General features: G+C 58.1%; 4 protein-coding genes across 10 annotated transcripts in view; 2 read left to right on the top strand and 2 right to left on the bottom strand.

Moving 5' to 3' along the window:
* Positions 1 to 1190: 1190 nt before the first annotated feature.
* On the bottom strand, positions 1191 to 7406 carry HSD17B8 (hydroxysteroid 17-beta dehydrogenase 8). Its single transcript, XM_027958663.3, has 10 exons — positions 7358 to 7406; positions 3180 to 7054; positions 2806 to 3023; positions 2580 to 2696; positions 2375 to 2467; positions 2187 to 2272; positions 2010 to 2094; positions 1807 to 1849; positions 1577 to 1651; positions 1191 to 1383 (listed from the first exon to the last, which is right to left on the bottom strand). Exons 2-10 carry the CDS (start codon positions 3223 to 3225, stop codon positions 1367 to 1369), a joined length of 780 nt encoding a protein of 259 aa, XP_027814464.1. The 5' UTR covers positions 3226 to 7054; positions 7358 to 7406; the 3' UTR covers positions 1191 to 1366.
* On the bottom strand, positions 3445 to 7406 carry SLC39A7 (solute carrier family 39 member 7). Of its 2 annotated transcripts, XM_012100424.4 has the most exons (8): positions 7358 to 7406; positions 6640 to 7054; positions 6382 to 6550; positions 6171 to 6224; positions 5873 to 6037; positions 5581 to 5721; positions 5178 to 5374; positions 3445 to 4299 (listed from the first exon to the last, which is right to left on the bottom strand). In XM_012100424.4, the coding sequence occupies exons 2-8, from the start codon at positions 7048 to 7050 to the stop codon at positions 4027 to 4029; spliced, it is 1410 nt and encodes a 469-aa protein (XP_011955814.2). In that variant the 5' UTR covers positions 7051 to 7054; positions 7358 to 7406; the 3' UTR covers positions 3445 to 4026.
* Positions 7407 to 7635: 229 nt separating this feature from the next.
* RXRB (retinoid X receptor beta) lies at positions 7636 to 14422 on the top strand. 2 transcript variants are annotated; one of them, XM_027958659.3, is made up of 10 exons: positions 7636 to 8053; positions 8714 to 8961; positions 9462 to 9618; positions 9962 to 10141; positions 11249 to 11421; positions 11973 to 12102; positions 12313 to 12445; positions 12561 to 12652; positions 12971 to 13076; positions 13187 to 14422. In XM_027958659.3, the coding sequence occupies exons 1-10, from the start codon at positions 7822 to 7824 to the stop codon at positions 13332 to 13334; spliced, it is 1599 nt and encodes a 532-aa protein (XP_027814460.1). In that variant the 5' UTR covers positions 7636 to 7821; the 3' UTR covers positions 13335 to 14422. The 2 variants fall into 2 exon arrangements, with proteins under 2 accessions (XP_027814460.1, XP_027814459.1); XM_027958658.3 differs by having other exon boundaries at positions 12549 to 12652.
* A 1172-nt stretch (positions 14423 to 15594) lies between these two features.
* Positions 15595 to 27028, top strand: part of COL11A2 (collagen type XI alpha 2 chain) — a 28442-nt gene continuing 17008 nt past the window's right edge. Inside the window, exons 1-11 of one of the 5 annotated variants that reach the window (XM_027958638.3) lie at positions 15595 to 15885; positions 18602 to 18751; positions 18871 to 19081; positions 19865 to 20027; positions 21471 to 21662; positions 22483 to 22560; positions 23208 to 23270; positions 23949 to 24128; positions 26223 to 26282; positions 26382 to 26423; positions 26666 to 26728. In XM_027958638.3, the coding sequence (XP_027814439.1) occupies positions 15804 to 15885; positions 18602 to 18751; positions 18871 to 19081; positions 19865 to 20027; positions 21471 to 21662; positions 22483 to 22560; positions 23208 to 23270; positions 23949 to 24128; positions 26223 to 26282; positions 26382 to 26423; positions 26666 to 26728 (1284 nt within the window). In that variant the 5' untranslated portion in view covers positions 15595 to 15803. The remainder of the gene's footprint in view (positions 15886 to 18601; positions 18752 to 18870; positions 19082 to 19864; positions 20028 to 21470; positions 21663 to 22482; positions 22561 to 23207; positions 23271 to 23948; positions 24129 to 26222; positions 26283 to 26381; positions 26424 to 26665; positions 26729 to 27028) is intronic. The other 4 variants (XM_027958639.3, XM_027958640.3, XM_027958642.3 and 1 more) reach the window with 4 other exon arrangements.

The raw sequence follows: 27028 nt of genomic DNA, 5'->3' as shown, positions 1-27028 counted from the left end.
CCCTCCCCACCCGGGGGACCTGCGCCGCCCTCCGCCTTGGCTCTCCCTACACCCTCCGACCCGCTCTCCCCCTCGAGGTTTGGGGGCGACGGCTCGGGACGTCCAGACTCAACTCTCGGCCAGAGCTAAAGACTCGAGAATTGCGTTTGGACAATCAGGAGCCGCGGCCCGGGGCGGGGGAGGAAGGCGCCCGGGAGGTACGGGGGGATGAAGGCACCACGCGGAAGCAGGGACACACACGCACCCGCACGAGGTGGGGCCCCTCTCGGGGACCGCGTGTGCGCGTGTCGTGGCGGGGGCGGGGGGCCCGCCAGGGGCCGAATGTCCGGAGCGGGAAGCGGGCATAAGCCTCCTCCAGGACTTCCCAGTAAAGGAAGGGTCGGGGAAGGAAGAGAAGAGGAAGGGGCAGACCATCCCCATTGAGGGCAGGGGATGAGAGGGGGTACGGGGGGCGGGGTGGAGGGAGAGATCCTGATGGGCGTCCTGTCTCCTCCAGCCTGAACTGGGGTGCCAGGACTTGGGTTGCAACTGCCAGGGGGTGGCCTGTCTCTGGGGCAATGCCGCAGTGGGTCCCCTCACCCCCTCCCCCGGTTCCCTCTACTTCCCTGTCCTCTCCTTCAGTCCGTGGCCAGTCCTTATGTGGGCTCCAGAGTCGATTAGCGCGGACCCCCTCCCCTTCCTCCTCCTCCCAGCCCCCTCCCTTCCTTCTGCTCTCCTCCAGCCCCTTTCATCGGCTGGCCCACTCCCCTAATCCTGGCCCCCTCCCCTAATCCCCCCATCCGACCCCTGGCCGGCTGCAGCTATTGTAAGGTGGAGAGAAAGGGGAGGGGGGACTCAGAGAAAGGAGAGGGGTGGGGGAGGGCCACCTGTTCCAAGACCCCCTCTCAGGGCTAGACTGGACACCAGGATGTGACCATGAACAAATCACCCTTGGGGACTGTAAGGACCCAGGGAATTGGGGGGAAGGGACTAGGGCTAAGGATCAGTGGCAGGGGGTGGGGCAGAGACCCCTCCCTCCAAAAGACCCAGAGTGTCACGCACACACAGTGACACACACTCTCGCCTCTCACACCCGGCGGCGGGGGTTGCCCTGGGAGACCAGGCAGTGAAAGGGAACAATCCTTCGCAAAAGGGAAAGGAGGGGGAGGTGGGGAAGGGTCTGAGGACTTGGACACAAGAAGAACCGGAGGTGGCAGGGAAGAGGTTTTGGAATTTATTAGGGTCACAAGCACCCCTGCCTCCCATATTCAGCATTCCTGAGCCATACACAGCCACCCCTTTTGTAGCCTGGGAACTCCGAGTCCTCATCAGCAGGAGGCCAGCAGAGCAGTGGGGGAGTGAGCAGAGTCCAGGGTCCTTGAGGCAGTTACATGAAAAGACCTCCTGGGAGGGGCAGAAACATTTGGACAGATGTGTAGGTGGAGACAAACCGGCTGCAGGGGAGGCGCCCACTTCTGTCCCTGGCCTCTGGGAACTCCTGCCCTTCCCTCGGTGGCTCCAGACTCCTCTCATTAGCTTTCTCCTATCGTCTGGGTTCGACTTCTCTGCCCTCTTCCTCCCCACGATGGCCTCATACCAGTGACTTCCACTGATGCCCCTGTGATGTATCCACTGTCTTCAGATGCCAAGAATGCGACGACATCTGCCACATCTATGGGAGTGGAGAGGAGAGAGCAGAATCCTCACTCTCACAGGCCCAAAGTAGCTGTCACCTCCCACCAGAATCCTCCCCACCCCCCACTACCAATCTTGGTGAGACCCCCCTCAGATACCATAGACTTTCGGGTCTCTTCATTCAGTGCTCACCCTCAGGATTCCCCATATGTGCCATTGGGATCATTCCAGTCACCTGTAAGGAAAAACTCATGTGACTGAAAGTTTCTTTTGTGGGTTCCCTGTGCAGTTGTTGACTGTCTGCTGTTTGCGTTGCACTGGGCCCAGCAGCCTCTCTCTGAAGCCGGGAGAGGCTGGCCTCTGAATCATTCTGCCCTCCACCCACAGTCTCCTACCTTGTCCAGCACTTTCTGTGGCACTTTCTGGGTCATGGGTGTTCTAATGAACCCCGGGAGGACACTGTTGCAGCGGATCCCGTGTCTGTGGAAAGGTGAGTGTCTGCTGACTCCAGAGAGGACTGAACACTGACCCCTTCCTCTGATTTTTCACATGCCCCCAGGCGTCTGACCAACCGTCCAAGTTCCCGGGCTGCAGACTGGGTCAGCCCAATCACTCCAGCCTTGGATGCAGCATAGTTTGTCTGTCCCATGTTCCCCACCTATGGGTGCGCCGGAGACGTGGGATGAGTCAGGGGTCACAAGGAAGGGCTCTCCTCTCTGTGCCCACTTGACTGGCTCACCTCCTCCCAGCTCAGCCTGACCTTGCCTATGATGCTACTGATGTTGATGATGGAGCCAGGACAGCCGCTGGACACCAGGGCTTGGGCTGCAGCCTGAGTGACTAGAAAGATGCCCTGTGGGTGGAGCGGGAAAGTCACAAGGCAGGAAGGATCAGTTGGGGTGACGGTCCTCCAACTCTCTCCCCAGGCTAGAGGACCCAGAAGTCACGGGTTCAGAGGTCACCACCTTGAGGTTGACAGCTATGACTTTGTCCCAGTTGTCCTCAGACAAGTGGAGTAGAAATTCATCCCTGGTGATGCCCGCACAGGACACAACGACAGACGGCGGGCGAGAAAAGCAGGCCTGTGGCGGGGGGTGGGGCGGGGGTTACACACCGAGAAACCGTGCAGAGCCGAGGGCCGTGGAGGCAACATTATAGGGCTTTAAAGGGGCGAGGGCGTCTGGCTTTCACCTGCACTTGCTCCAGTAGGCGCCTGGCGGCCCCTGCCTCGGACACGTCAGCCTGGAAGGCGGCGTGGACTCCGCGGGGCGCCCGCTCCTCGCTCCCCGGCCCTCCCAGCAGCTGCACCGTCTGCCGCGCCGCTGCCTCGTCCAGGTCGCAAGCGGCTACGGCGGCACCCTCGGCGGCGAGGCGCACGCTGACGGCGCGGCCGATGCCGCCGCCCGCACCTGGGACGGGAGAGGACAAGCGGGCGCGGGGTCAGAGGTCAGCGGGGCGCAGAGGTAGTAAGACCCGGGCCGGAGATCAGGGCGACTGCGCGGCCCGACGGCGCGCCCCGGACGTCACGGTGGCACCCCAATCCGCCCGAGAGAGGAGCCCCCCACCTGTAACCAGGGCCAGCGCGGAGCGCAGTCGGAGCGGAGACGCCATGACAGCCAGCGGCCGGGCGGGGCCCCACGCTGGGCCACTCCGAGCGCAGAGGGGGCGCGGCTAGCGCGGAGCCGAGCCAATCGAAGCCCGGCCGGCGGCCACAGGCGGGGCCGGCCCCCAGCCGCGGGGGCGTGACCAGGCGCCGCCGCTGGGGGGCCTGGGGAGCCGAGGGAAGGGGGCCCCAACCCCCCGAAAAAGACAAAGACTGCGCGCAGAACGCAAGGTCCGAGGGTTTTATTTCCGGTCCCCACCCCTCCTCTATTCAAAGTAATATAAAAGAATAGAAACAAACAAAAAAATCAGGCCATGAGATTAGCAACTAGCCATTCCCGCCCCGCCCCCCAATCACTCCCAAATCAGGTCACACGATTGACGTTTATCCCCGACTTCTGCTACTCCCTTTGTGGAGGGCTCTGGTCTTCCCTGGAGCCTCCACCAACAGGCGGGAGAGAGGGAGGTGGGCCCTGGAGAAGCCTGTGCGTGGCGGCTTGGTCCTCTGTGAACAGGCAGGTTGGGGGACGTGGGGTAGGACTCCTCTCCTTCGGCCTTCCGGCTCTAGTCCTCAAACCCAGCAACATGGTCAGCACGTGCCCAACACTAGGGACCCTCTGGACTTCATCCTCACCTCTGCAGCCCCTGCATGACTGCCCGATCTTGACAGCCCTCAAGCCAAAGTCACCATTTCCCTAGGATACAACTCTCTCCTTCGGCAGATGTCCTAGGCCAGGACCCCCAGCCTCCACAGACCCCTGACCTGGAGGGCTTAGAGGCTAGAGGTTTGGGGCTGGTTTACCCCATCTCTCACTCGAGGTGGGCAATCAACACCATCATGACAACTCCCCCCAACAGCCCCAGCACCTCCAGAAGTGACTGCAATGGTGATGCCTCCCTCAGCAGCTCAGGCAACACCGACACTGTTGCTACATAGATAAAGCCACCAGCAGTGAATGGCAGAATCCAGCCAGGACCTGCGCCGCCGGCAACTTCACTGCCCACTGCCCCTCCTTCAGTTAGAAGGGCACAGGCTGTGCCTGCCAGTGCCCCTACTGCCGTCAGTAGTTGTAGACGCATCGCCTGGTGGGCAGAAAAGAGAGAGAGGCACTCATCAACGTCTGAAGGTTATGGGTGGTTTAGACATGGCTGGAATGGTCTAGGAGTGCATGAATAGGGTGCATGTCCTTGGAAACTAAAGAGTAAAGCAAAAAGAGGGGGGGGCTAGAATAGACACTTTCTGAAAGATCTTAGAGTTCCCTTTCCACAGACCTTCTGACTCAACAGGTCACGGTAGGGGGCACGGTGTGAAAGACCCCTATACTATTCAGATGGTTTCTGGATTACAGCTCAAGAACTACTGAACTGCAAGACAAACATAACTTCTTCCTTTTCACTACTAGAGGATCCACTGTCACCAATACAGGCATACCTCAGAGATACTGTGAGTTCAGTCCCAGACCATCACAATAAAGCAAGTCACATGAATTTTTTAGCTTCCCAGTGCATGTAAGTTATATTTACACTATCCTGTAAGTGTGCAGTAGCATTATACCTACAATGTAAGAGCTTAATTAAAAAATACCGATTAAAAAAGGCTAACCATCACCTAAGCCTTCAGCAAGTTGCAATCTTTTTGCTATAGTAACAGCAAAGATCACAGATCAAGGTAACAGTAATGAAAATGCTTGAAATGTTGCAAGAACTACCAAACTGTGACTCAGATGTGAAGTAAACAAACAGTGTTGGAAGAAAGGTATCAAAAGACTTGCTCAACAGAGTGTTGCTACAAATTTGTAAAAAATGCAGTATCTGCTAAGTGCAATACAGAAACACAATAAAACAAAGTATGCCTGTAGTACAATTTGTTTCAAACTCATGAGTGGCAGTCTGGTTTGGGGCTAGGTGAGCAGAGGGTAAAGGGCTTGAGGTAACCATGTTTGGTGTACACCATCACCAACCTGCTTTTTGCTGCAGCCAGACTGGACCAAGATGGCAAAGTCTCCGACTTCATGGGGCACCTCATGTAGCAGAACAGTCATTGTGGTCAGGATCCCCAGCCCCCGGCCCCCTCGAAATGAAGCACCAATGGCTAGACCATCCGTGAAGTTGTGTGCCAGGTCTGCAGCCAAGTTCAGGTACCCTGATACACGTAGGTCTTTTATAGGAGAAAGGGAAGATGAAAGAGTTAGAGGCATTCATCACCCCTAGTCCCAGCCGTGATCAACCATTATCACATCTCCCCGAGAGACCAGTTCATATCCAGCCCTAGTATTTCCCAGACACCTGCCATCACCCACAGCGCTATTTCCAGCAATTCACAACTATGTCTCTGGCCCAAGCCTATGGAACCCTGGCTCTCACCTGACCCTGCTTTCTCCTCTTCAGCGTTCTGAGGTCTCACTGGCCCATCTTTGGGCCTTGTACTCCCCCCTCTCCTCTTCCTCAATGCCCCTGCCTCCTTTTCTTCTTCCTCTGAGCTCTGTTTCTCCTTCGAAGAACGCTCTGTACGTGAAAAAAGGAATTGGTGTAAGCGGAGAACAAAGATCTGCCAATATATCCTCACAAGGCTAGTCTCCTCCCACTTCAGAACCTTCAAATGAGGAGATCCAAAGGTAGGCAATGTGGCTTTCAGAAAAATTGTTCCTGGGCTCACCCTGTCTTCCATGTTCATGACTTTCATGTGTGTGACCATGAGCATGTCCATGTCCGTGACTGTGTCCATGTCCTCCTTTTACATGTCTCACAAATTTCTCCACCACAAGAAAGGCGACAATTCCACTGAGGACCCACAGTCCTACAGAGAGAATGGGGCCCTGGCCTGGGAATAGATGCATTGAGACATTAAGGGAGATGTGGATTCTGGACTCTTCCTCCCCACGCATAGGAGAAGAACAGGAGAGATAGACCTTCTCCAGCACCCCAACCCGTGTCTCCACCCGCCCCTTCCTCACCACTGTGGGAATGTCCATGTCCTGGCTGCTCCAGAGGGTGGTGAGAATGAGGTTCTGGAAGAAGAGGGAGAAAAGGCCAGATGAGGGAACCAAGCAAGGGGTGTGTATTTGCAGGAACACTAGAAGGTGAAGGGTCACAAAGGGGAAAGAACAGTCTTGCCCAAAGACTAAAATTCATTAAGATTTGAGGTAGAAGCTAAAGATCACTTACCCAAAGCATGAGGAATGAGGTGCAGGAAAGCATCTCCCAAGAGCCCACCAGAAGCAAAACTCAGCAAGATCTGGAGCAAAGAGCGGTGGCGAGCGGAGTTTGACTCCACAGGGATAAGAAAGAGGACGAAAAATGGAGCTGCAGAGATCAGCACCGTGGCCCCCAGTGCCTGGTGAGGGAGAGTCAGGGGTTAAGAGGTGTGGGGTTTCCCAACAATACAGCATCAGCCTCCCTCTGCCCCATCCCCAGGGGACTCACATAGGCCCAGAGAGTGACAGTGTCCAGGTCCTGCTTGACGCCTAGAGCCCCAGACTCCCCATAGCCTCCATGACTGTGCTCATGGTCATGTCCGTGTCCTCGGTGGTGGAGGCTCTCATGGGAGTGGCCGTGACTATGGCCATGGTGCAAATCCTCGTGTGCATGTCCGTGGTCGTGAGCGTGGGTATGCCCATGCCAGATGCTCTCGTGAGTGTGGCCGTGGCCATGGGCATGGCTGTGTCCGTGGTGGAAATCCTCATGTGAGTGCCTGTGGCTGTGGCCGTGGAAGTCCTCGTGCAGGTCTTCGTAAAGGTCTCCATGACCCCCGTGTCCGGCCACTAGCAGCCCCAAGGCCGCCCAGGTCAGCAGTCCCACGGCCACCCAGCGGGGGCCCCCCAGGCCTCTGGCCATCACGCTGACCAGAGGGACAGAGACAGTGACTCCACTTGGCCCTCACTTCTACACCCATGAGGGGTCCGCTTTACTCCGTTCGCGCCCACCGTCCACTTCTATGGGCCGCTCCCCCATTCCGTTCTGTCCCCACCCACATTGTTCCCGAGACTCTATCCCGAACCCCTTCCCTGATACAGGGCCCCCGGGACTCCGCTCTAGGCTTCGATCCTCCACTTTATGGACTCTCTGGGCTCTCGTCTCTATGACCCGCAAGGTGAGGAAAAGGGCCTGGAAAGGACAGTAGAGAAAAGCAGGGAATTCTCACCGGCTCCGGGATCCTCTCCTTTCCCGGTTTACTCGGACGTGGCAGTCCCGCCCCTAGCTCCCGCGAGAACTTGGGAGTCCCGTTCTACCTCGGTCCCAGCACCTTTACCAATATGGCCGCACTCCGGGTGGCGGGGATGCGGACCAGCCTTGGCGCGCATGCGCGGACGTGGAGGTTATTTAAGGGGATGCCTGGCGAGACTGGCTAACAGGCTGGAGAAGACCGCCTCCTCCGTTTCCAACTAGACGAGGGGGCGGGAACTAGCGCGAAGACTTCCCGTCTATACCAAGATGGCTGCCACACTGGCGCTGTCATTTTGGTACAGGGCCGGGCGAAGCGCTTAGTTTGACCCGGTTGAAGCCAGAGTCGTTTCCTCTGGGGCTTCCTCGTGCTCGGCTCGTCCCCCCGAGCGGTCCTCGGCAACCCCTGGTGCCGCTCGGCGTCCCTACACTCAGCTGGGAGTCATGTCTTGGGCTGCGCGCCCGCCCTTCCTCCCCCAGCGGCATGCCGCAGGGCAGTGTGGGCCGGTGGGGGTGCGAAAAGAAATGCATTGTGGGGTCGCGTCCCGGTGGCGGCGGCGGCGGCCCTGGCTGGATCCCGCGGCGGCGGCGGCGGCGGCGGCGGCCGGAGGACAGCAGGCCCCGGAGCCGGAGCCGGGGGAGGCTGGACGGGACGGGATGGGCGACAGCGGGCGGGGTGAGTGAGCCCGCAGACGGGCCCGGGCGCCGAGACCCCGACACCGGCGGCCCCTTCCCCCTCCCGGGCGCTCTCCCGGGCGCCCCCGCCCCCTTGTTTGTAAACACGCGTCCCCTCCTCCCGGGGGCCGCAGTGCCCTGCCCCCGGGGCGGGGCGGCCAGGGGGCGCTTCCGCTCTCCCAGCGGCGGCCGCCGGAGGCCCGGCTGCCCCGCTGTCCCCGGCGCAGGGCCCCGGTCCTCGAGCCTGAGGACCCTGGACATTGGGAGGCGAGTTCCGCGCCCTCGGCGGGGTCTCTCTCCCCTGCACGTTCGGGCGGCGAGCTGGGAGTGCAGAGGCTGGCGGGTTCCCCCCACGTGCTGCCCCACCCACACGAGACGCCTCCGGCCTGGGGTGGCCAAATTCACTATTTGGAGCTTGCCTCCCCTCAGCTCTCCTCTTGTTTATCAGCCCCCTCCTCCCACCACGATTAGGGGTTCAGCCCTTGTTTGGCAGTAGGCTGCCTCTGGACTTGGGAACGGGTGGAATGGGGGCGCGGTGGGGAAATCAGAGAGAAAGAATGGAAGTCTCCCGTTGGGCGATCCAAGACTCATTTTCTCTTTTTGTCTCTCCTGTCTCTGTGTGTCTGTGCCTGTGTGTACCCTCCCTCACCACCCCCCCCAGACTCGCGGAGCCCAGACAGTTCCTCCCCAAATCCCCTTCCCCAGGGGGCCGCTCCCCCTTCTCCTCCCGGACCACCCTTACCCCCTTCAGCAGCTGCGTCCCTTGGAGGTTCTGGGGCTCCACCCCCACCCTCGATGCCACCCCCACCACTGGGCTCCCCCTTCCCAGTTATCAGCTCTTCCATGGGGTCCCCCGGCCTGCCCCCTCCAGCTCCCCCAGGATTCTCCGGGCCTGTCAGCAGTCCCCAGGTGAGAGGTTGTGACCCACTTAACTGCCGCTCCGCTTTCGTTTCCTTGTTTTCCTCCTGACTCCAGATCCTTGTATGAACTTCCCTGGTCCCCTGAACTTCTAGTCTTGGCAGGCTTGTGGTCCTTGTGAAACCCCTGGCCCTTCCTGAGGTGCCACTGAGCTTTCAGTGCACGCCTCCTCCCCAGTACTATAAAAGAACCTATTATTCTTGAGGTCCCTTTTGTCTATCAGTGGTTTTTTTGCCTTTTTGGTCCCATCTGCCCTTCTAAGATAAAAGCCCTTTGGGGCCACTGTGTTGCACAGTTTCAGGGGACCGTTATGTCTCATCTCCTCGGGGTTGTGCTCCAGGGGTGGCCCTTCCCAGGCACGGCAGCGTAGTGTTCTTTGTAACGTGCAGTGCAGGGCCCCGCCTAGGTGGTAGAGAATGATGTCCGGCCCCTCTGAGAGATTATCCTTCCCAATGAGTCTCCCTGTGACTTCCCTATTTCCCCCATCCCAGATTAACTCAACAGTGTCGCTCCCTGGGGGTGGGTCTGCCCCCCCTGAAGATGTGAAGCCACCAGTCTTAGGGGTCCGGGGCCTGCACTGTCCACCCCCTCCAGGTGGCCCTGGGGCTGGCAAACGGCTATGTGCAATCTGCGGGGACCGAAGCTCAGGTATGGGGCTCAGAGGACTAGCAGGGAGGAAGAGAGTGTGTGTACCACGTACCGTCATCTGGGGGATTCCCAGGGGCTCGTGAGGTTTTGTTTGAGCTAGTGAACTGGGAGAGGCGTGATGAGAATTGAGGAACCTCCGGCTTAGATTTGGGGTGGGGGGTTGGTCAGAGGGGGGAGGGGACTGGTCTAGGGTTTTTGAACCCTGAGAAGAATGGAACTGTATCATCCCTCACGTCCTGGTTCGCTAAGTTTGCTGGGGTCGTGTGGGCAGGAGGGAGTGGACAGGAGCCCTCGGGGCCCAGGGTGTGCGTGCAGTCTCACTGCCCTTCCTCTCGTCTCGCAGGCAAACACTACGGGGTTTACAGCTGCGAGGGCTGCAAAGGCTTCTTCAAGCGCACCATCCGTAAGGACCTGACCTACTCGTGCCGGGACAACAAGGACTGCACGGTGGACAAGCGCCAGCGGAACCGCTGTCAGTACTGCCGCTACCAGAAGTGCCTGGCTACTGGCATGAAGAGGGAGGGTAAGGGGCCTCCCCTTGTGCCCTGTGGGAGGAGGGGAGGGAGCAGTTCCGGGACCGCCCTCTCTGGAAGGCGGGGCCCCTCTCTCTCCTCCAGAGGGCGCTGTTTCATTCCTCTCTCCCATGCACATCCGCTCTCCTCCCTGGTACCCTGATCTGGTCCCTTGAGTTTCCTTCTTAATGGTTCTGCCACTCGGGCCTGAACCTCTGACCACCACCCACCCCCTCACCCCGGGCTGGTGCTAGGATCACTTTTCCTTCCCCAGGATGGTTTCTCTAGCTCCCCCTCTCTAACCGAATTGGCTTTTCTTCTCTTTGAGCCTGCCTTCCACTCTGGCCTCTTGTCTCCGTGGTATCTGTGTTGGCTTCTCCAGACTCTGGGATGGTGCTCTCTTAAACTGCAGCCTTTACTAAAAGACCCCCAAAACATCTTTCCCTCTTTTTTCTCTCTGTTTTAAGTCTGATTCTGAAATCCTGAGAGAGATGCTTTAGGGAGCTTATATTGGTCACCTGCCTCATTTTAGAGAAGATGAGCCTGAAGCCTGGCTTTCCCAAGGTCATGCAACAAAAGAGTGAGAGGCCTGGGAGCAGAACCCATGTCCCTGAAGACCCAGGCCCAGGGCACCTCCTCCTGCCGCGTGGCTGAGTCAGAAGAACACCAGATTTGCAGTTAGGAACACTTGGGTTTAGATGTCTGCTGTGCCGTGTATCGTGTGAACTTGGACAGAGTGCTTTAAGGAACTGCCTCAAAATTGTTCTCTTTAAAAATGGGGTCAGAAGCTCACAGGGTGGCTGTAATACTGGAGTGAATGTTGAAGCACGCTTGGCGTGTTTCTTCATATGTAGTAGGCCTTCTGTTTAAATGTTAGCTTTCTGTCTAATTTCTCTGTCCACCTCTTTTACTTCTTGGAGTAGTCATCTGTTCTTTCATAACCCCTGTGTCTAGACTGCCACAAATATGCTGTGGTTTCAAGTGACTTCCCCAGTTTCTATAAACATCTTCTGAGTTAGGCCAGGAGACCCCAGTATGGCCCTAAGGACACTTTGGAATCTCCTCATGGCTGGCTGCTGACTCTCCATTTTTCTCTTCTCCTTCCCCCTCCCCCTTAGCTGTACAGGAGGAGCGTCAGCGGGGGAAGGACAAAGACGGGGATGGGGAGGGTGCCGGGGGAGCCCCCGAGGAGATGCCTGTGGACAGGATCCTGGAGGCGGAGCTTGCTGTGGAGCAGAAGAGTGACCAGGGCGTGGAGGGTCCTGGGGGGACTGGGGGCAGCGGCAGCAGCGTGAGTGCTCTCCTTCCTGCTGGGGTGGGGGCGCCACGGGCTAGGGCTGTGCTATGTCCCACTCCCGTCCCTTCCCCTCACCACCCTTCACACTGCCGGGGGCTGGAAGTGCCCCCAGACACAGTCTCACATCTGAGGTGGGCGCAGTAGCGTCCTCTGTCCTCACTCCCAAAACAGCCACAGGCAAGTCCCAAAGTAACAGTTGTCTTCCTGAATGCCAGAAGAGCAGGAGTGGGTTCAGATGGGGCTTGAAGAGACTGCAGATAAGGTGCTGGTTTAGTCGCTAAGTTGTGTCCGACTTTGTGACCCCATGGGCTGTAGCCCACCAGGCTCTTCTGTCCATGGGATTTTCCAAGCAAGGGTACTGGAGTGGGTTGTCATTTCCTTCTCCAGAGGATCTTCCCCACCCAGGGATTGAACCTGGGTCTCCTGCTTTGCAGGTGGATTCTTTACTGAATGAGCCACCAGGGAACTGTCCGAAGTATTTTATGATTGGGGGTTTCCCAGTGTGCTTCCAAACCTCCTGTAACTCTGAGCCCTCATCCCTGCAGCCAAATGACCCCGTGACCAACATCTGCCAGGCAGCTGACAAACAGCTCTTCACGCTTGTTGAGTGGGCGAAGAGGATCCCCCACTTTTCCTCCTTGCCTCTGGATGACCAGGTCATATTGCTACGGGCAGGTCAGTGACCTTGGACCCCTCGGACCTCTTGTCTTTGGACCCCTCTTGGACCTCCTGACCTTCAGGGACCCCAGTGACCTTACCTTACGTTTTCAGGGAGCCAGTCTCGTTGACCTCACCCCCTCTTCTCCCCTTCCTTCAATGTGCTCTCCACCCTGTGGCCTCGTCCCTGGCCCCTGACCCTTGTGGGCACCCCCCCGCCCCCCCCAGGCTGGAACGAGCTGCTGATCGCCTCCTTCTCTCACCGATCCATCGATGTCCGAGATGGCATCCTCCTCGCTACAGGTCTCCATGTGCACCGCAACTCGGCCCATTCCGCAGGCGTGGGAGCCATCTTTGATAGGTCAGTGGCCCTCAGCTGGGCTGGCCTGGTGGTCGCGGGGGCGGGGCTATAGGCTGGTCCGTGTCCAAGGCTGGCTGAGCTGTGACCTTTGAGTGACCTGCAGGTCCCTCTCCAGGGTGCTGACAGAGCTAGTGTCCAAAATGCGGGACATGAGGATGGACAAGACAGAACTTGGCTGCCTGCGGGCAATCATTCTGTTCAATCCAGGTAAGAGGAGGGCTGCCCCTGTTCCTCAAGACCCAGGCAGCCTTGCAGCCGCCTCTTCTTCGGAGACTCCTCAGTTACCCAGCTGCCCCCCTCAACCTAGAAATCTCCCAGCTGACCAAGAGGAACCCACATTCGTTGAAAAACATTCCCTTTCCGATCCCATCCCCCAGACCCTTTGCGCCCCGCTTCCCTGGCCAGGCATTTGGTGAAGGGTGTGTAGGTGGTGCCCAGAAGGAACATCGTGTGGGCCATGTCTCCTCATTTGTCCTGGTTTGATTGGTCCTCCTTCCTCTTCCTCCTCTCTTCCTGCCATCCCAGATGCCAAGGGCCTCTCCAACCCCAGCGAGGTCGAGGTCCTGCGAGAGAAAGTATATGCATCCCTGGAGACCTACTGTAAACAGAAGTACCCTGAGCAACAGGGCCGGTGAGACGGCGCTGAGGGGCCCCGGGCCGGCCCCGGGGTGGGGGTGCCACCAGGGCGTGTTCAGGGCCCGCGGGGCCCCAGCTCTTACTCAGCATCTCCCGTGCCCTCAGGTTTGCCAAGCTGCTGCTTCGTCTTCCTGCTCTCAGGTCCATAGGCCTTAAGTGTCTAGAGCATCTGTTTTTCTTCAAGCTCATCGGTGACACCCCCATCGACACCTTCCTCATGGAGATGCTTGAGGCTCCCCACCAGCTGGCCTGAGCCCACACGCAGATGTGCTGTTCCTCACGCTGGGGGAGGGCACAGCGGCAAGGGACTCTGGGCCTTGGGGCAGGGTGGGGAGGGACTGTGTTCCTAGAATCTTGATGGGATGGAGGAGCACAGGGCAGAACTGATGCCTCCAGGGGGTGTCCCTAAACCCTGTAAGGGTTTGCTTGAGGTCCCAAGTCAGAGGGACCCAGACCACTGGTGGGCCTCTCCCTGCGGCGGCCTCGAGTCTCCGAGTTTGTCTGGCTCTGCCATGGTCTGGGGGGCTTTCAGAACTCCAGCCTGGAGTGGCCTCTCCTCCCCCAGCACAAAGCCCCGTCCTTGCTCCCAGGTCCTTGCTGCTCCTCTTGCCTCACTCGGCATCCCCATCTGAAGAATGGAAAGAGAACTCCCGCAGAGATGGATATTGGGGGGCAGGCCCCCCAAACTGATGGACATGGGAGGAAAGCTCTGCCAGGCCTTCCTCTAACCCAGCCTGGCAGATGGGGCTTCTCTGGAAGGAGGGGACCCTGTCACTGTCTCCTGGCCAGAGTCCCGTCTCACACTTCCCCACCTCCGGCAGTCAGACTGAGAAGGTCCCAGGCTCTGCCGGGTGAGCCTGGGGCTGCAGAGAAAGGTGGTGGTGTTGGTGGTGAAGGGGTGGTGGGAACCCATCTGCTATTTTTAATTTCCTCGAGGACAGAGACTTGCAGTTAGACTCAAAGAAGTACTGTACTTCCCCAGGTTGACTAAGAGATGCCAGTGGTGGAGGTGGTGTCTGGGAAAGGCAGGGCCTGGGGTGCTCTGGGTTCTCTGCGGCTCTTCTGTCTGTGTTGGGGAAGGGGCCTGGGCTGAGGTCAGGGCCGGGGTGGTGAGTAGTCCTCAGGCCTTTCCCGTCTCAGCTCCCCCTGCAGCCCCGGGCTCACCCCGCAGAGCCTGGGGCACTGAGTGTCCTGGCCTGACTGAGGGGAGATGGCCGGCCTGCGGAGGTGAGGTGCTGGGGCTGCATGACTTCTGCCCTGCGGCTCTTCTCTCCGGGGTTCCCTTCCCCTATCTTTCACTCACATAAAATTGCTTTCAAATTAAAATCGCTGTTTTCTGGACTGAGGTGACTGCCTTGGGGGTGGGGAGGAGCGCCGCCCCGGGCCGCGGGTGGGAGGGTATCCGGTGGGGCGCGCTCCCTGGACGCCGCGGCTGCCGCCGTAGTTCCTTGGGGCTGGGAGGCGGGCGAGGAGGGGCGGCGGGGGGGTGGACACAAGGCGCGCTTTGTGGTGAGGGAGGGGGCCGAGGGTGCGCCGGGCCGGGCCGGGGCGGCCGTGGAGGAGGGCGGCCGGCTCTCAAAGGCGCCTTGTTCGCCGGCGCCCTCCCAGCGCCAGCGGGCGGCGGCGCCTCGGCTCGCTCCGGGCGGCCCTTCGGCCGCGCCACGGGCTCCGGGCAGACCCGGCGCCGTGCCCGCCCGTGGGGGCGCCCTGGGCGCGGAGCGCCGCGGCCTTCCCCGGCGTTGCCCGCCTGGAGGCGGCCTCGTCCCCAAGTGACCCCGATTCCCGGACTCTGCCAACCCGCGTGGCCGCCCCCCGCCGCCCCCCTCCGCGACTGGATGCCTCTCCACCTGGGCTCCAGGATGCCCTTACGTGGTGGCCCCCCCCTCCATCCCCTGGGACCCGATCAGCCTGTATGTGCGTCTGTCCAGTCTCTGGCCTCCCCTCTAGGGCCCCCCGCCCCGCCTCAACCGCCCCCCCCCCCACGCTCCCCGCGGCCGTCGGGTTGCAGGTCCCCAGTCGCTATCTATAGCGGTGCCTATAAATACCGCGCTCCGGGCCGGGCTCTGTAATTACAGCGGGCGGGCCGGGCCGAGGGGAAATAATTATGGAGATCCGATGGGGTGAGGGGAGGTAGCGACCCCCGGGCCCGCCTGTCCCCTCCCACTACATTCCGCCCTGGACTTTGTTGAAAGGGGGCTCTGGGTCTCCAAGGGGGAGGAGCAGGGGAGGGGTCTTGTGACTGGACCTCTGGGTCCCCCCAAAATAGACTGGGGAAGAGATATTGGGGTTCCCCGAAAAGAGCATCCTAAGGTACAGGCCACTGAGTCCCTGCGAGAAGCAGAGGAGAGCAGCCCGAGAGCCGCGAGGGAGGGTTCCCGTTCGCGCCCCCCCCAGCCAGGTGGAGATCGGGGGTGGGGTTTCCCTCGGTGGCTGTGGGCGGGCGGTTGGAGGCGGGGGCTGGGCCGGGGGCGGGAGCGAGCTGGGGGCTCTGGGCTGCTGGGGTGGCCTGGGACACACAGGAGCGGCGGCCACCGAGGAGGGAACAGCGCCGGAGCCCCGACGGCGCCCCACTGCATGGAGCTGGGTCCCTGAGAGCCGTCGCTACCCGGCAGCCTCCGACTTCCCCAGGAGCCCGGCGTCCTCGCTCTCTCTTGCAGCCTCGGGGTGCCCAGCGCCGCCGGCGTCCCCTGGTCCCCGGGACCGGGAGTTCCGGGCGCCAGCCATGGAGCGGTGCAGCCGCTGCCATCACCTCCTGCTGCTGGTGCCGCTGTTGCTGGGGCTGAGCACCGCCCCCGCCTGGGCAGGTAAGCGGAGTCCCAACGCCTGGGTCATCGGAATCAGGCTGGAGGTCCGCATGTCCTCGGTACAGGGGACAGCGGATACCTAGGGACGGGGGGATGCTTCTGGGTCTGAGAATGGGATTTGGGGCGGTCAAGGGTCCAGGCAGGAGGGCAGGACACCTGGGTCCCTTGGAGCCAGAATGGAGATTTGTTTTCTTCTCTGAAGTGACCAGGGGAGGGCAGGTAAGGCTGAATGGTGGAAGGTCACGTGAGTGGGGATGGATGCTGGGGTACTCCAGCAGGGCCAGTGTGGTCCAGCCAGGTGCTGGAGTCAGGGGCAGATGCGAGTGTTGATGGATGGGAGGTGCATGTCTGTCTTCTTTCTGTCCACATCTTTGGGGTGAGAGGGCGAGCATCCTTGGGTCAGAACAGAGCCCGGTAGGTAGGTAGAGAAAGAAGGGATGCCTGGACTGTTTGTCTCACTGGCTCCCCCGACAGGATCCCCTTCCCCCTCCGTGCCCTCGATCTTGCCACGCGGCTGGCTCTGGGGAGCCGTGGGGCTGACTGCCAACAGGACGGCCGCTGGACAGGCCAGGATCAGGTGTCTGAGGCAGGAGCCAACTCTCTGCATTCCTGCCCCGCCCCTCCCCCTCTGCCCAGCCGGGCTCCCCTGGGACCCTGGCCTCCACAATCCCAACCTTTTCCTTCTTTTCCCCAGGATCCAGAAGTCCTGGCTCTGGGGAAAGGGGGTTTGATGTGGACGAGGAGGAGGCTGAGAGTACCTGGGTAGTAGGCAGGCTGGAATTAGCCCCCCCACCCCAAACCTTGGAGACTGATCTGTATATAACTTGACTATTTATTTCTTCTGGTCAGAAAAGCAGCATCAAGGATTTAGATTAGATTATGGAAGGAAGAACTTTCAAGACAGGGAGGAGCTCAGGGACAGAAAATTGAAGTACGGGATGTCTGTAGACACTAGGAGCCTTTTTTAGGGAGAAAAGGGATCCTTTAACGTGGAGACAGGGAGGTGGCTGAGATGACTGTCTCTTATTTGGGGGCTGAGTGGGTAGAGGTGGGACTCTGGAGGGAAGTGGATTAGTGTGGAATTCCTCAGAACCACGCAGAGTGGTGGGGGTGATGGGGTCACCAGTGGGGAGACTGGGGCAGACTGAGGCCAGAGCCAGGGGCCCCCTGTGTGACTTGAAGTAGAAAGTCGGGTGTAGCTAGGCCGTCTATAGGGTTGAGCTGGACTCTCCTGGGGTTTGGTAGAGGGTGGGGGCCCCTGAGGTCTCCTTGGCCTGGGGTCTCTGTGAGTCTCTGTGTCAATGTCTTACTTACCCTTCGTCTCTCAAAGCGGCCCTTGTGTGTTGATGTTTGCGGAGCTGCCACACGCGGGGGCCGGGCTAGGGCAGGGAGGTGGGAGGGGGCAAGGCCGTGGTTTCCCGGCTTCTGGACTCAAAGGGCCTTTTCTCTGCCTGCCCGCCTCACCTCACCCACCCCACCCAGCTCTGCGCTCCTGATCTCTCTGGCCCCTGCCCTGCCCCACACTTCTCTGAAAGTTTTGCTGGAACTTTCTTTGGTTTTCTTCCAATCTGGAACTGATGGTGTGAGCAGCGTGTGTTTGGGGGAGTGAGGGAGAAAGAGGCAACCTCTGTCTCCTGGGGAGTTTGAGCCCTCGGAAGCCAAGTTCTAGGCAGACAGGGCTGGTGGCCTGGCTCTAGAATCTTTGGGCCATGGGTGGCGGGGGTGGTGGGGCAGGGTCGAAGTTCCAGGTGTGGGGAGCTTGCCCGGGTTTTGGGCAGAGGACTCTGATGGGATCCGCAGATGTCTGGCTCCGGGCCCTGGATCTGCTCCGGCTCTGCGTGGCAGCTTCAGGCTCCCCACGTGCCCCCGCCCCCCAGCTCATCTCCCCAGCCACGGGCACTGGCTCCGGGGCTGGCTCCTTCTTGTATCTCCTTTCTCTGCATGGTCAGAGTGGCCCCCGCCTCCCCCAAACACGGGGCCTTCAGCAGCTTGACGCCCCCTCTCCGTAGAGCTGCCTGTCTACTCCCTCCCTGGTGGCCCCCATCCCCTCCTGTGCCCAGGATGATGGCTTGCCCAGATGTTGTTTATGCTGGAGACACTGGACAGAGGCCAGAGACCCAGAGACTGAGAGGAAGGAAGAGCTGGAGAAAGGAAAAGACGGGTAGAGGGCGAGGGAAGCGGAGGAAGATGGAAGAGCCAGGGAGAGAGAGACCGACAGAGTCAGAGACAGCACGTGAAGGGGAGGCAGGTGGAGAGTTGGAAGAGAGAGATGAATAGAGAGATTTCCCTGGTGATCCCGTGGTTAAGGGGCAGGGTTTGATCCCCGCTGGGCAAATAGGGTCCTACATGCCAAGCAGCACAGCCAGAAAGTAAATAATAAACTGATTAAAATAGTTACTCGGGCTTTCTTTAAAAAAAAAAGAAAGAGAATAGAGATTCATAGGCTGAGAGATGGAGACAGGGAGGGCGTGACAGAGGCCGAGGCTGGGAGGAGGGGTGGTGGTGGGCATGGAGCTGAGTACAGGCCCAACGATGCCTTTTTCCAGGTGACTTTGTGCATCCGTGCATGCTCTGTTCAGAAGCGTGGAAGGGCGAGGTGACTTATATCCTGCAGGGAGTTTGAGCCCCAGGAACCTGATCTCTAGATTCCCAAAGTCCCCTGTGCATGCCCCCCTGGGAGTGTGTGCCTTCCCCTGACCCTCGCAAACTCTCCCAGGTGCAGCCCCCGTGGACGTACTTCGGGCCCTGAGGTTCCCCGCCCTCCCTGATGGTGTCCGGAGGGCGAGAGGCATCTGTCCAGCTGATGTGGCCTACCGAGTGTCCCGACCTGCCCAGCTCAGCGCACCCACCCGTCAGCTCTTTCCAGGTATGGGTGGCCTGCCAGAGCAGGGAGAGCCTCGGGCAAGGCCATGGGGGGTGGGGTCAGGGGGGAAGGGGTTGATGGCTCACCTTGCCTCTTCCTCCTTCTGTCTGTCTGTGTCCCAGGAGGCTTTCCCAAAGATTTCTCTCTGCTGACTGTGGTCCGGACCCGCCCGGGCCTCCAGGCGCCCCTCCTGACCCTCTACAGTGCCCAGGGTGTCCGGCAGCTGGGCCTGGAGCTTGGCCGACCAGTCCGCTTCCTGTACGAGGACCAGACTGGGCGGCCGCAACCACCGGCTCAGCCTGTCTTCAGAGGCCTCAGCCTGGCGGATGGCAAGTAAGTCAGTGTGCTCCTCTGGCCTGTCCGGCCTGTCTCTTAGGAGCTCCCCTCTGGTTCCTGCCCCCAGAATGCCCACGCCCTAATCCTTGTTGTTGTTCAGTTGCTAAATCGTGTCTGACTCTTTGTGACCCCTTGACTGCAGCACGCCAGGCTTCCCTGTCCTTCACCATCCCCTGGAGTTTGCTCAAACTCATGTCCATTGAGTCGGTGATGCCATCCAACCATCTCATCCTCTGTCACCCCCTTCTCATCCTGCCTTCAATTTCCCCCCCTAATCTAGAAAATCCCTTTGGGCTACCACTTGCTTACCCACTGCCCAAACTTTAGTCAAGTCTCTTCTAGCCCAGAGTTTGGGCTTCAGAGATTAAATCCTTGTGCATAGGACTACCTTGTACCTTGGGCAAGTTACTTGAGTGTTTTTTTTTCTTTTATTTATTTTTATTAATAAAAAAACTTTTGATTTTATATTGGAGTGTAGCCAATTTACAATGTTGTGATAGTTTCTGGTGGACAGCAAAGGGACTCAGCCATACCTATCTGCTTGACTCTTTTGAGACTTGGTTTCTATGTCTGAAAAGTAGGGATACTAGAATCATGAGAATCAAATGGGAAAGTGATTGCGTGGTGCCTGGGGTATTGTGAGCACTCAGTGAATGGTAGCTGCTGTGACTGCTACTGTGTTACCATTGGCTTGTCAGCCTGTTCGTCAACAGCTCCCTGGCCCTCCTGACTTTCCTCCCTTCAGTCGGTCACTGGACCCTCTCCTGCTCTCACGACCAGGTGGCACCGTGTGGCTGTGGCTGTGAAGGGCCAGTCTGTCACCCTGATAATTGACTGTAAGAAGCGAGTCACTCGGCCCCTCCCCCGGAGTGCCCGTCCAGTTCTGGACACCCGGGGCGTGATCATCTTCGGTGCTCGGATCCTGGATGAGGAAGTCTTTGAGGTAACCGCGGCAACTAGAGAGAGGGTGCTGGTCCTGCATCTGTTCGCTCCCCTCCTGACCTCAGTACTCCATCTTCCTGTGTCTTGACCCTTCACTTTTCCTTTCATAAATGTCTATTTCTACTTCCCATCTTCAGGACTACATTTTTTTTTTTTTTTTGTAGAAGAATTAAATGCCCGTTTATATGGCAGGGTTGTCCATAGTCATTTATTCCGTCAGGCAGTTTTCATTAGTCCACCCATCCATCCACCCCCTTGACTGACCCATCCACCCATCCATCCACCCCACTGTTCATTTACACACTCACCCACCTACTCAAGCATTTGGGCTTGTATTCTCCCACCTGCCTATTCTTCCCCTGCTTAGCCACTCCTTCCTTGAGGCCACCCATCTGTTCATCTGTCCTTCCATCCATCCATCCATCCTCTCTAAGTCACCCATCCGTTTACCCACCCATCCAGCTGCTCCTCCACCCTGTCTGCATGTGCATGGAAGGATATGTGCATCCCATTTACCCACCCATCTCTTCAGCCCCCGACTCTCCATCCAGCCATTTCTCCACTTCTTCCATCTACTTCCATTTCTGTCTACTGTGTGCCTCTCATTTTCCTCTGTATCAGTCTACCCACACATACACTCACTCACTCACCATCCATCCACCCTCTCCTTCAGTCAAGCGTCTGAGCCCCCATTCACCCACCCAGCCATCTATCCATCTACCCGTCCATCCATCCATGCACCCACCCAGCCAGCCAATGTTTTCTGAATACCTGCTGGCTTAGAGCCAAGGGGAACGCCAAAGAATATCATCAGATCTCTATCATCCCAAGTTCTGCTCTGGAGTTGAGACAGTATTCCCAAGCTATAACCCACGCCCATACAGGGGTTTGCTCAGTACCACATGTGGGCGCAAGTATATGCCATTGGAAATCAGAATTGACTTCGTCCCGTTTCCAGAGGTCCAGAGAATTCTTATCAACACTGCATTGGAAGGTCAAAGCAACTAAGGTTGGGTCTCCAACCTTAGGTCTCCAGAAGCCCCTATAAACAGGCTCATGCATGATCACATGGGCAGGGTATAGGCCAAGAGCTGAACTTGGGGTCGAAGGCTTGAATTCTAGTCCTGATTCTACTACTTGGCATGACCTTGGGCCAGTCATCGTCTCTTGGAACTTTTATGAATGCACTGTGCTTGGAAAATGAGCATGAAGACCCTTGTCCTGCTGACTCTGATCCTTGTCCAGCTGTCTAGTTGTTGGGATGGTTCAAGGGGGTTATGAAAGAGAAGGTCCTTTGAAACCTGCAAAGAAACTGCGTGTGGGCGGGCTGGTGCCGGCCGTCTCCATCATGTAGTCTAACCTCTGACCCACGTCCCAGACTCTATGCTGCATCTCTCTGAAGCCCTCTCCGCCTGCCTCCCTTCCTGTCCCTTCCTTTTTGCAGGGTGATATTCAGGAGCTCTCCATCATCCCGGGAGTGCAAGCTGCCTACGAATCCTGTGACCAGAAGGAGCTGGAGTGTGAGGGGGGTTGGAGGGAGAGGCCCCAGAGACAGCCATCTCACAGAACGCAGAGATCTCCGAAGCAGCAACCGCCAAGACTTCACAGGCCACAAAACCAGGAACCCCAGGCACAGGTGAGGGAGCTGGGCGCACCCCAAACTGCAGCACGCCCCGGGGAGGGAAGCCGCCACCACAGTGCCCCAGGGGAATTCCCCCAATGGCCCGTCCAATGTTGGGCTCCTGTTCACCCCCCCAGTACCCCCTCCCCAACCATCCCCTCTATTCCCATCACCCCACCCTTCTCCCAGTCCTCATTCATCAACCTTTTTATTTTCATGTAAAAATAAAAAGTCGTTATGAAGAATTTATGGCTGGGAACTGTGTCCCTGGCTTGTGTCTCCTCTGCTAGTCTTCCTGGAGCTGTCCTTGGGTTTTCCATCTCTTCCTTGAATTAAGAGATTGGGAGGCCATGGAGGGTGGGGGTGAGAACTGGGGGGTGTGGGCAGAGGTTGGGAGAGCTGAGGAGGGAGAGACAGAGACAGGAGAAGTTGAGCTGGGGAGACCCAGGAAGAGATGTGGGGAAGGAGTAGGAGGCAGAGGCCTGTGCAGGTGAGCGTGCAGGGCCGTCTCTGGCCCCTGCTTGCCCCGGGAGGGGCAGGATCGGGGGCTGTTGGTGGGGGTGGGGGGAAGGGCGGGGAGGCCCTGAGTGGGGTGGAGTCCTGATAGCCAGAGTGACAAGTGTGATCTGGGGTCAGTGGCCTGGAGGTTGGAGGCTCAATCTCTTAATCATGTCTGCTTCTGTCCCATGTTTGGGACTCACCCCCCTTCCCCACCCCCCTTCCCACCCCATCTCTCTCCTGACTCCTATCCCTCCATCATCCCCAACTCCCATCCACCTCCTCTTCCCCCCTCACCCCCTTCCCACCTGTTCCACTGCCCCTCCCCCAACCCCAGTCCACTGAGTCTCTCTACTATGACTACGAGCCCCCCTATTATGATGTGATGACTACGGGCACCACCCCTGATTATCAGGTAAACTTGAGGGACCCCTTCCCTTCCCCCGTTCTCCCCACCAACCCCTTGCAAACGTCTAAGACACTGTCCTCCCCTTCCCACTTTGGGGAGAGCCACGTTGTATCTAGATTAAGGGCGTGTGCTCACTGCGCCTCCCGTGTCTCTCCACTGCAGCGACCTCCAAGCCCCAACCACAGGGCTCCCCCTCCCCCCAGGGGGCGTCGGACCCCTCCCCGAAAGCCTGCCCCTCCTGCCAAGAGGTCAGCGGCCCGGCAGGCGTCCCCCTCACCACACCAGAAGCCCTCTCGAAGTGAAGGTTCCAGCCCAGCCCGGGGCCAGCCTCCCCTCTCCCGGCACCCGGCTCAGCAGGCAGCTCCCCCCACTGCCCGGGGCCCCCCCAGGACCAGAGGCAGCGGTTACCGGCAGGTAGAGCCGGGGCATCCAGATCTCTGCCCCCGAACCTCTCTGACCTCAGAGATTCACTCTCCCTGAACTGTACCCCCTCCAAAGGGGCTGCAAGATCTGAGACTGCCCCCACCCCCAGCACAGACAGATGCTGCCCTCGGGACGGGCCAGGACGGGCTGCTGCTTGGCCTCCTTTGCCGCTAACCTCTCTCCTCCCTCCCGCCCTCTGCTCCTCTCCCCTCCCTTCCCCTTGGGGGTAGGAGCCCACCCCAGGTGAAGAGGAAGGAATCCTGGAGTCAAGCCCTTTGCCGCCCCCTGCGGAGGTAACTCCATCCCCACCCTCGCCCCAGCTAGGGCTGGTGGGCGTCTGTGGCCTGCCCCCCTTGCCCTAGGGCGTCTTGATGAACCAGCCCCTCTTCTGGCCAGAGGCTCTTTGCCTCTGGTCCGCGATGCTGTCTCCTGGCTGCTCTGGATCTCTGGGTCTGCTGTCTCTTGGGACAGCCGTTCTTCCGCAGCATCCGTGTCCCTGCCTTTATTCTTTGGCTCTGGCAGGGTCGTCCCCTTCCACGTTGTCAACGGTTGTACTTCTCTCACATTTCCGTTCCCAGGAGCCATTTTCTGTCCAACCCTGTTACTGTCTGTCTTTCCACCAATTTCTTTGGTCGTTTTCCACCAATTTCTTTGGTCATTCCTTGGACCCCTTCTTCCATCATTATGTCCATGGACTGTCCACTCTGTGTCCAGCCCTCTGGCCACCCTTCTCATTACCCCTCACTTCTTCCAGCCACGCCCACTTTCTGGACCTCTCTCCTCGCTGGGGGCCTTTGGTGGCTGTCCCCCTTCTCTTCAATGGCTCCCCTTGCTCTTCTTGGGAGGAAAATTGGCCCCCATCACCCTCAGTACCCTTTGAGCTGAAAGTTGTCACACCCTGGGGTGCAGGGGAGACCTCCTCTTAGCCCTAATGCCCCCATCTACCCCTCTCCCTCCCCACCCCCGGGAAGGAGCAGACAGATCTCCAGGTCCCCCCCACAGCCGACAGGTTCCTGACAGAGGAGTATGGGGAGGGTGGCGCAGAGCCCCCAGCAGGGCCCTACGATTACACCTATGCCTATGGGGACGATTACCGCGAGGAGACGGAGCTTGGCCCTGCCCTGTCTGCGGAGACAGCCCACTCGGGAGCCGTAAGTCCAAGAAGCTCCTCTTCCACTCTTGACCTCCAGCGGGAATCACTTCCTGTTGCCTTTTGTTGTTTGTCCTCTGAGAGCTACTTCCCACCGGTGGTGATTTGCCGTTTTTTGTTCACGTGGATTGTATCTGTTGCTTGAAAAGATTACTTCCTGCCTTCCCTTGTCAAATGTCTTACTCTGTGACTCCTTATGGTTCCTTCTGTCTGAAGCATTTTTTTTTTTCAATCCTCTGGCCACTTGCTATCTTTCTCGGTCCCTTCCTATCTCCATCAAGCTGGATTTCACAGGCTTTCGGTCATAAGCCCCTGTCATATGTCCATTTTCAGTCTGTCTCCGTCATTTCTTCTTGATCAAAACCATTTTTTATCCATGTTGCTGCCAAACAATCTGACTTTCTCTGTCACATTTTCTAACCTACAGGCCACTTCCTGTCTGTCCCCTCTGGTCCCAGTCATGACATCCATTCAGGTGACTATGTCAGATTGGACTGGAGGGGACTAATTCTTTGTGTTTCTGCTCTAGTTTTTCATGCTGTTTTATCCTTTGATAATAAGCCACTTCGTATGTATCTCCAGTCATCCAAATCACAAAGTTTCCATTGTGGGTCTAAATATTTATCATGGCCACTTGCTGTGTATCTGTTTTCTGAAAGATGTGTGTTTTCTGGGAGAATTGTCTTTCTTTGTCGTAATCCGTTTCCCAGAGTCACTTTCTCACTTTCTGTCTTGTTTTGTGAATTTCTTTTCTTTCTTGGTTGTGGCAGCCATATTGTTATTGAAGGTCCACTTCCTGGATCCTCTTTCCTTGGCTGCTTCCTGTCTTTCCCACCACTTCCTGTTTATCTGGTTCATTTTCTAACCATCTTGGCCATGTTTGATTTTTTTTGGCCCTGGTATCATTCTTGCTTCCAAGAGTTTGTCCCTTTGTTCTGTCTCCCTTAATTGTGTCCTGTGTCTTCAGCCACTCCCTGTCAGTGGGGTATTTCCTGTGCTCACTTCAGCTTCTGCCTGCCTTGCCGTCAGAGCTCTCTCCCCAACCCTGCTGCCTCATTCCACCCTCCGTGCTCTAATATTGCCACCCTTGACCCTCTGCTGCCTTTCCCTTATGCCGGAAACTTAGGATTGATCTGGGATATGGGAGAGTTTGGAAAATGATCGTTACTGTTCGGTCAGGATGGAGGTAGAGGGGACATTTTGAAGATCTTTGTGGAGAGAGTCGGGGGACGTGGTAAATAAATATCCCCCATTCTCCCTGTCCTTATCTTGGTTGTGGCCCCAGAGCTAGGGGTGGGCATTTGACTGGAAGTGTGGAAGAGAGGCTGCTGGTAGGCTTGAAGTTTAAATGAGGGTTAGAGGAAGGGTCTCGCCTCCATGCTGGGAGCGGCGCTGGAAGGAGCTGAGGGGCTCTGTGCCGGGGCTTGAGTAACTGAGCCCAAGTTGTATTTTTTCAAAATCCAGTTATAAGCTCCAAGTTGGAAGTATCAGTGGGGACTGCTCTCCAAATATACTTAGAGTATGAATGTCTAATCTCTGGGGAGTTTTAAACTTGTGAACCCCTTGAAATTCTAAGTAAAATTATGTGCATAAGGGCATACCCTTTTTCTTTTCTGGAGAAAGACACTGTAGATTATGTCAGATTCTCATATGGATGCATGACCTTCCCCAAACCCAAGTAAAAATCTATCAAAATCTTAGAATCTTACTTGGCGAGTTGAGTTAAAGGTGAGGAAGTTGATGATTTCTTAAGGTCCTAAGGGAGTGTGGGGGATAAGGTGCAGTCCTCCAGGAGAGGGTCTGGGAAGATTGGGGGTCTGGTGTCCCAGGAACTGTCTGGGGACCTTCCTGAGAGAGGTTCTCAGGGAGACGGGGAGGGTGTGTTTGGGTGGGGAACCCCGAGATCTCCCTTGGCAGACCTGGGAGGTCTGTGAAGAGGGAGTCTTGGAGGAGGACAAGGGAGTTTGGGGGGTTAGGTCAGGGAGGTCTCCAGAGGACCTGTGACTGCACCGGGTTGAGGGCAGTCCTGGTGGGGGCAGTCCCAGTCGGGGCTGCTCACGGGCCCCACTGGGGGTTACATGTGTGTCTCCCTCAGGCTGCCCGCGGCCCCCGGGGGCTGAAGGGAGAGAAGGGGGAGCCTGCGGTGCTGGAACCTGTAAGTCACTCTGGTCACTGAGCAGAGGGCAGTGGGAAGAAGGGAAGGAGGTGGGGTGCTAGCCCTATAGCCTTTGACTTTTAACCTTTGGCTCCACAGGGCATGCTAGTGGAGGGGCCCCCTGGTCCAGAAGGCCCTGCGGTGAGTTCTAGCTGTGACCCCACCCCCGCCCCGCCAGCCTCCATTCTTTTTGCAGAAATGCCTCCTACCTGTTCACCTGGGCCTTCCCAGCATTGGCCCAGGCCTCCTCCTTAGAACTTGGAGCATCCTTCCAATCAGAGCTTCCCAGATCCCCAGATTTCTTCTGCGGAGACCACCCCCAGCCACATACCCCTCTTCCATCTGACCACCCACATCTGACCCCCTCTTCTTGTGTTCTTCAGGGATTTCCTGGTCCCCCTGGTATCCAAGGCAACCCAGGCCCAGTTGGAGACCCAGGCGAGAGGGTATGAGAGCATCCTGCGGGGCGGGGAGGGCTGCAAAGGAGCCGCTGGTATCCAGGGGGGTGCCATTCTCGGTGATTTCTCATCAGCTGGTTGATTACTGATGGAGGGGCTGCTGTGCCCTCAGCACCCAGAAAAGAAGGCAGCGTGTGGTTGGCGGGGGAGCAGTCTGGTGTCTCACTGTTGATTTTCTCCATGACGTGTTTCTCCATGGGGTGTGGGGAGATTAGGGAAGTCTGCATCTATTCCATTGAGGAGGGTTTCAAGATGATGCCGGGGCCTAACAACATGCTGTCACTCCGT

The sequence above is a fragment of the Ovis aries genome, chromosome 20, assembly GCF_016772045.2.
Source record: "Ovis aries strain OAR_USU_Benz2616 breed Rambouillet chromosome 20, ARS-UI_Ramb_v3.0, whole genome shotgun sequence".
NCBI lineage: Eukaryota > Metazoa > Chordata > Mammalia > Artiodactyla > Bovidae > Ovis > Ovis aries.
Note: the sequence above shows the minus strand (reverse complement) of the source record. Positions and strands in the feature narration are given on the sequence as shown.

Bases quoted from the DNA above. Each gene is read 5' to 3' on its own strand.
- RXRB (XM_027958658.3), top strand. From the start codon at position 7,822: ATGTCTTGGGCTGCGCGCCCGCCCTTCCTCCCCCAGCGGCATGCCGCA. The intron at 8,054-8,713 runs GTGAGTGAGCCC...CACCCCCCCCAG, and splicing joins GATGGGCGACAGCGGGCGGG to ACTCGCGGAGCCCAGACAGT. The intron at 11,422-11,972 runs GTGAGTGCTCTC...TCATCCCTGCAG, and splicing joins CTGGGGGCAGCGGCAGCAGC to CCAAATGACCCCGTGACCAA.
- SLC39A7 (XM_012100424.4), bottom strand. From the start codon at position 7,050: ATGGCCAGAGGCCTGGGGGGCCCCCGCTGGGTGGCCGTGGGACTGCTG. The intron at 6,225-6,381 runs GTAAGTGATCTT...CTCTTCTTCCAG, and splicing joins CCTCATTCCTCATGCTTTGG to AACCTCATTCTCACCACCCT. The intron at 5,375-5,580 runs GTGAGAGCCAGG...CTCCTATAAAAG, and splicing joins AGAGGAGAAAGCAGGGTCAG to ACCTACGTGTATCAGGGTAC.
- HSD17B8 (XM_027958663.3), bottom strand. From the start codon at position 3,225: ATGGCGTCTCCGCTCCGACTGCGCTCCGCGCTGGCCCTGGTTACAG. The intron at 2,095-2,186 runs GTTGGTCAGACG...ACCTTTCCACAG, and splicing joins GCAGCCCGGGAACTTGGACG to ACACGGGATCCGCTGCAACA. The intron at 1,850-2,009 runs GTAGGAGACTGT...TTTTCCTTACAG, and splicing joins CACAGAAAGTGCTGGACAAG to GTGACTGGAATGATCCCAAT.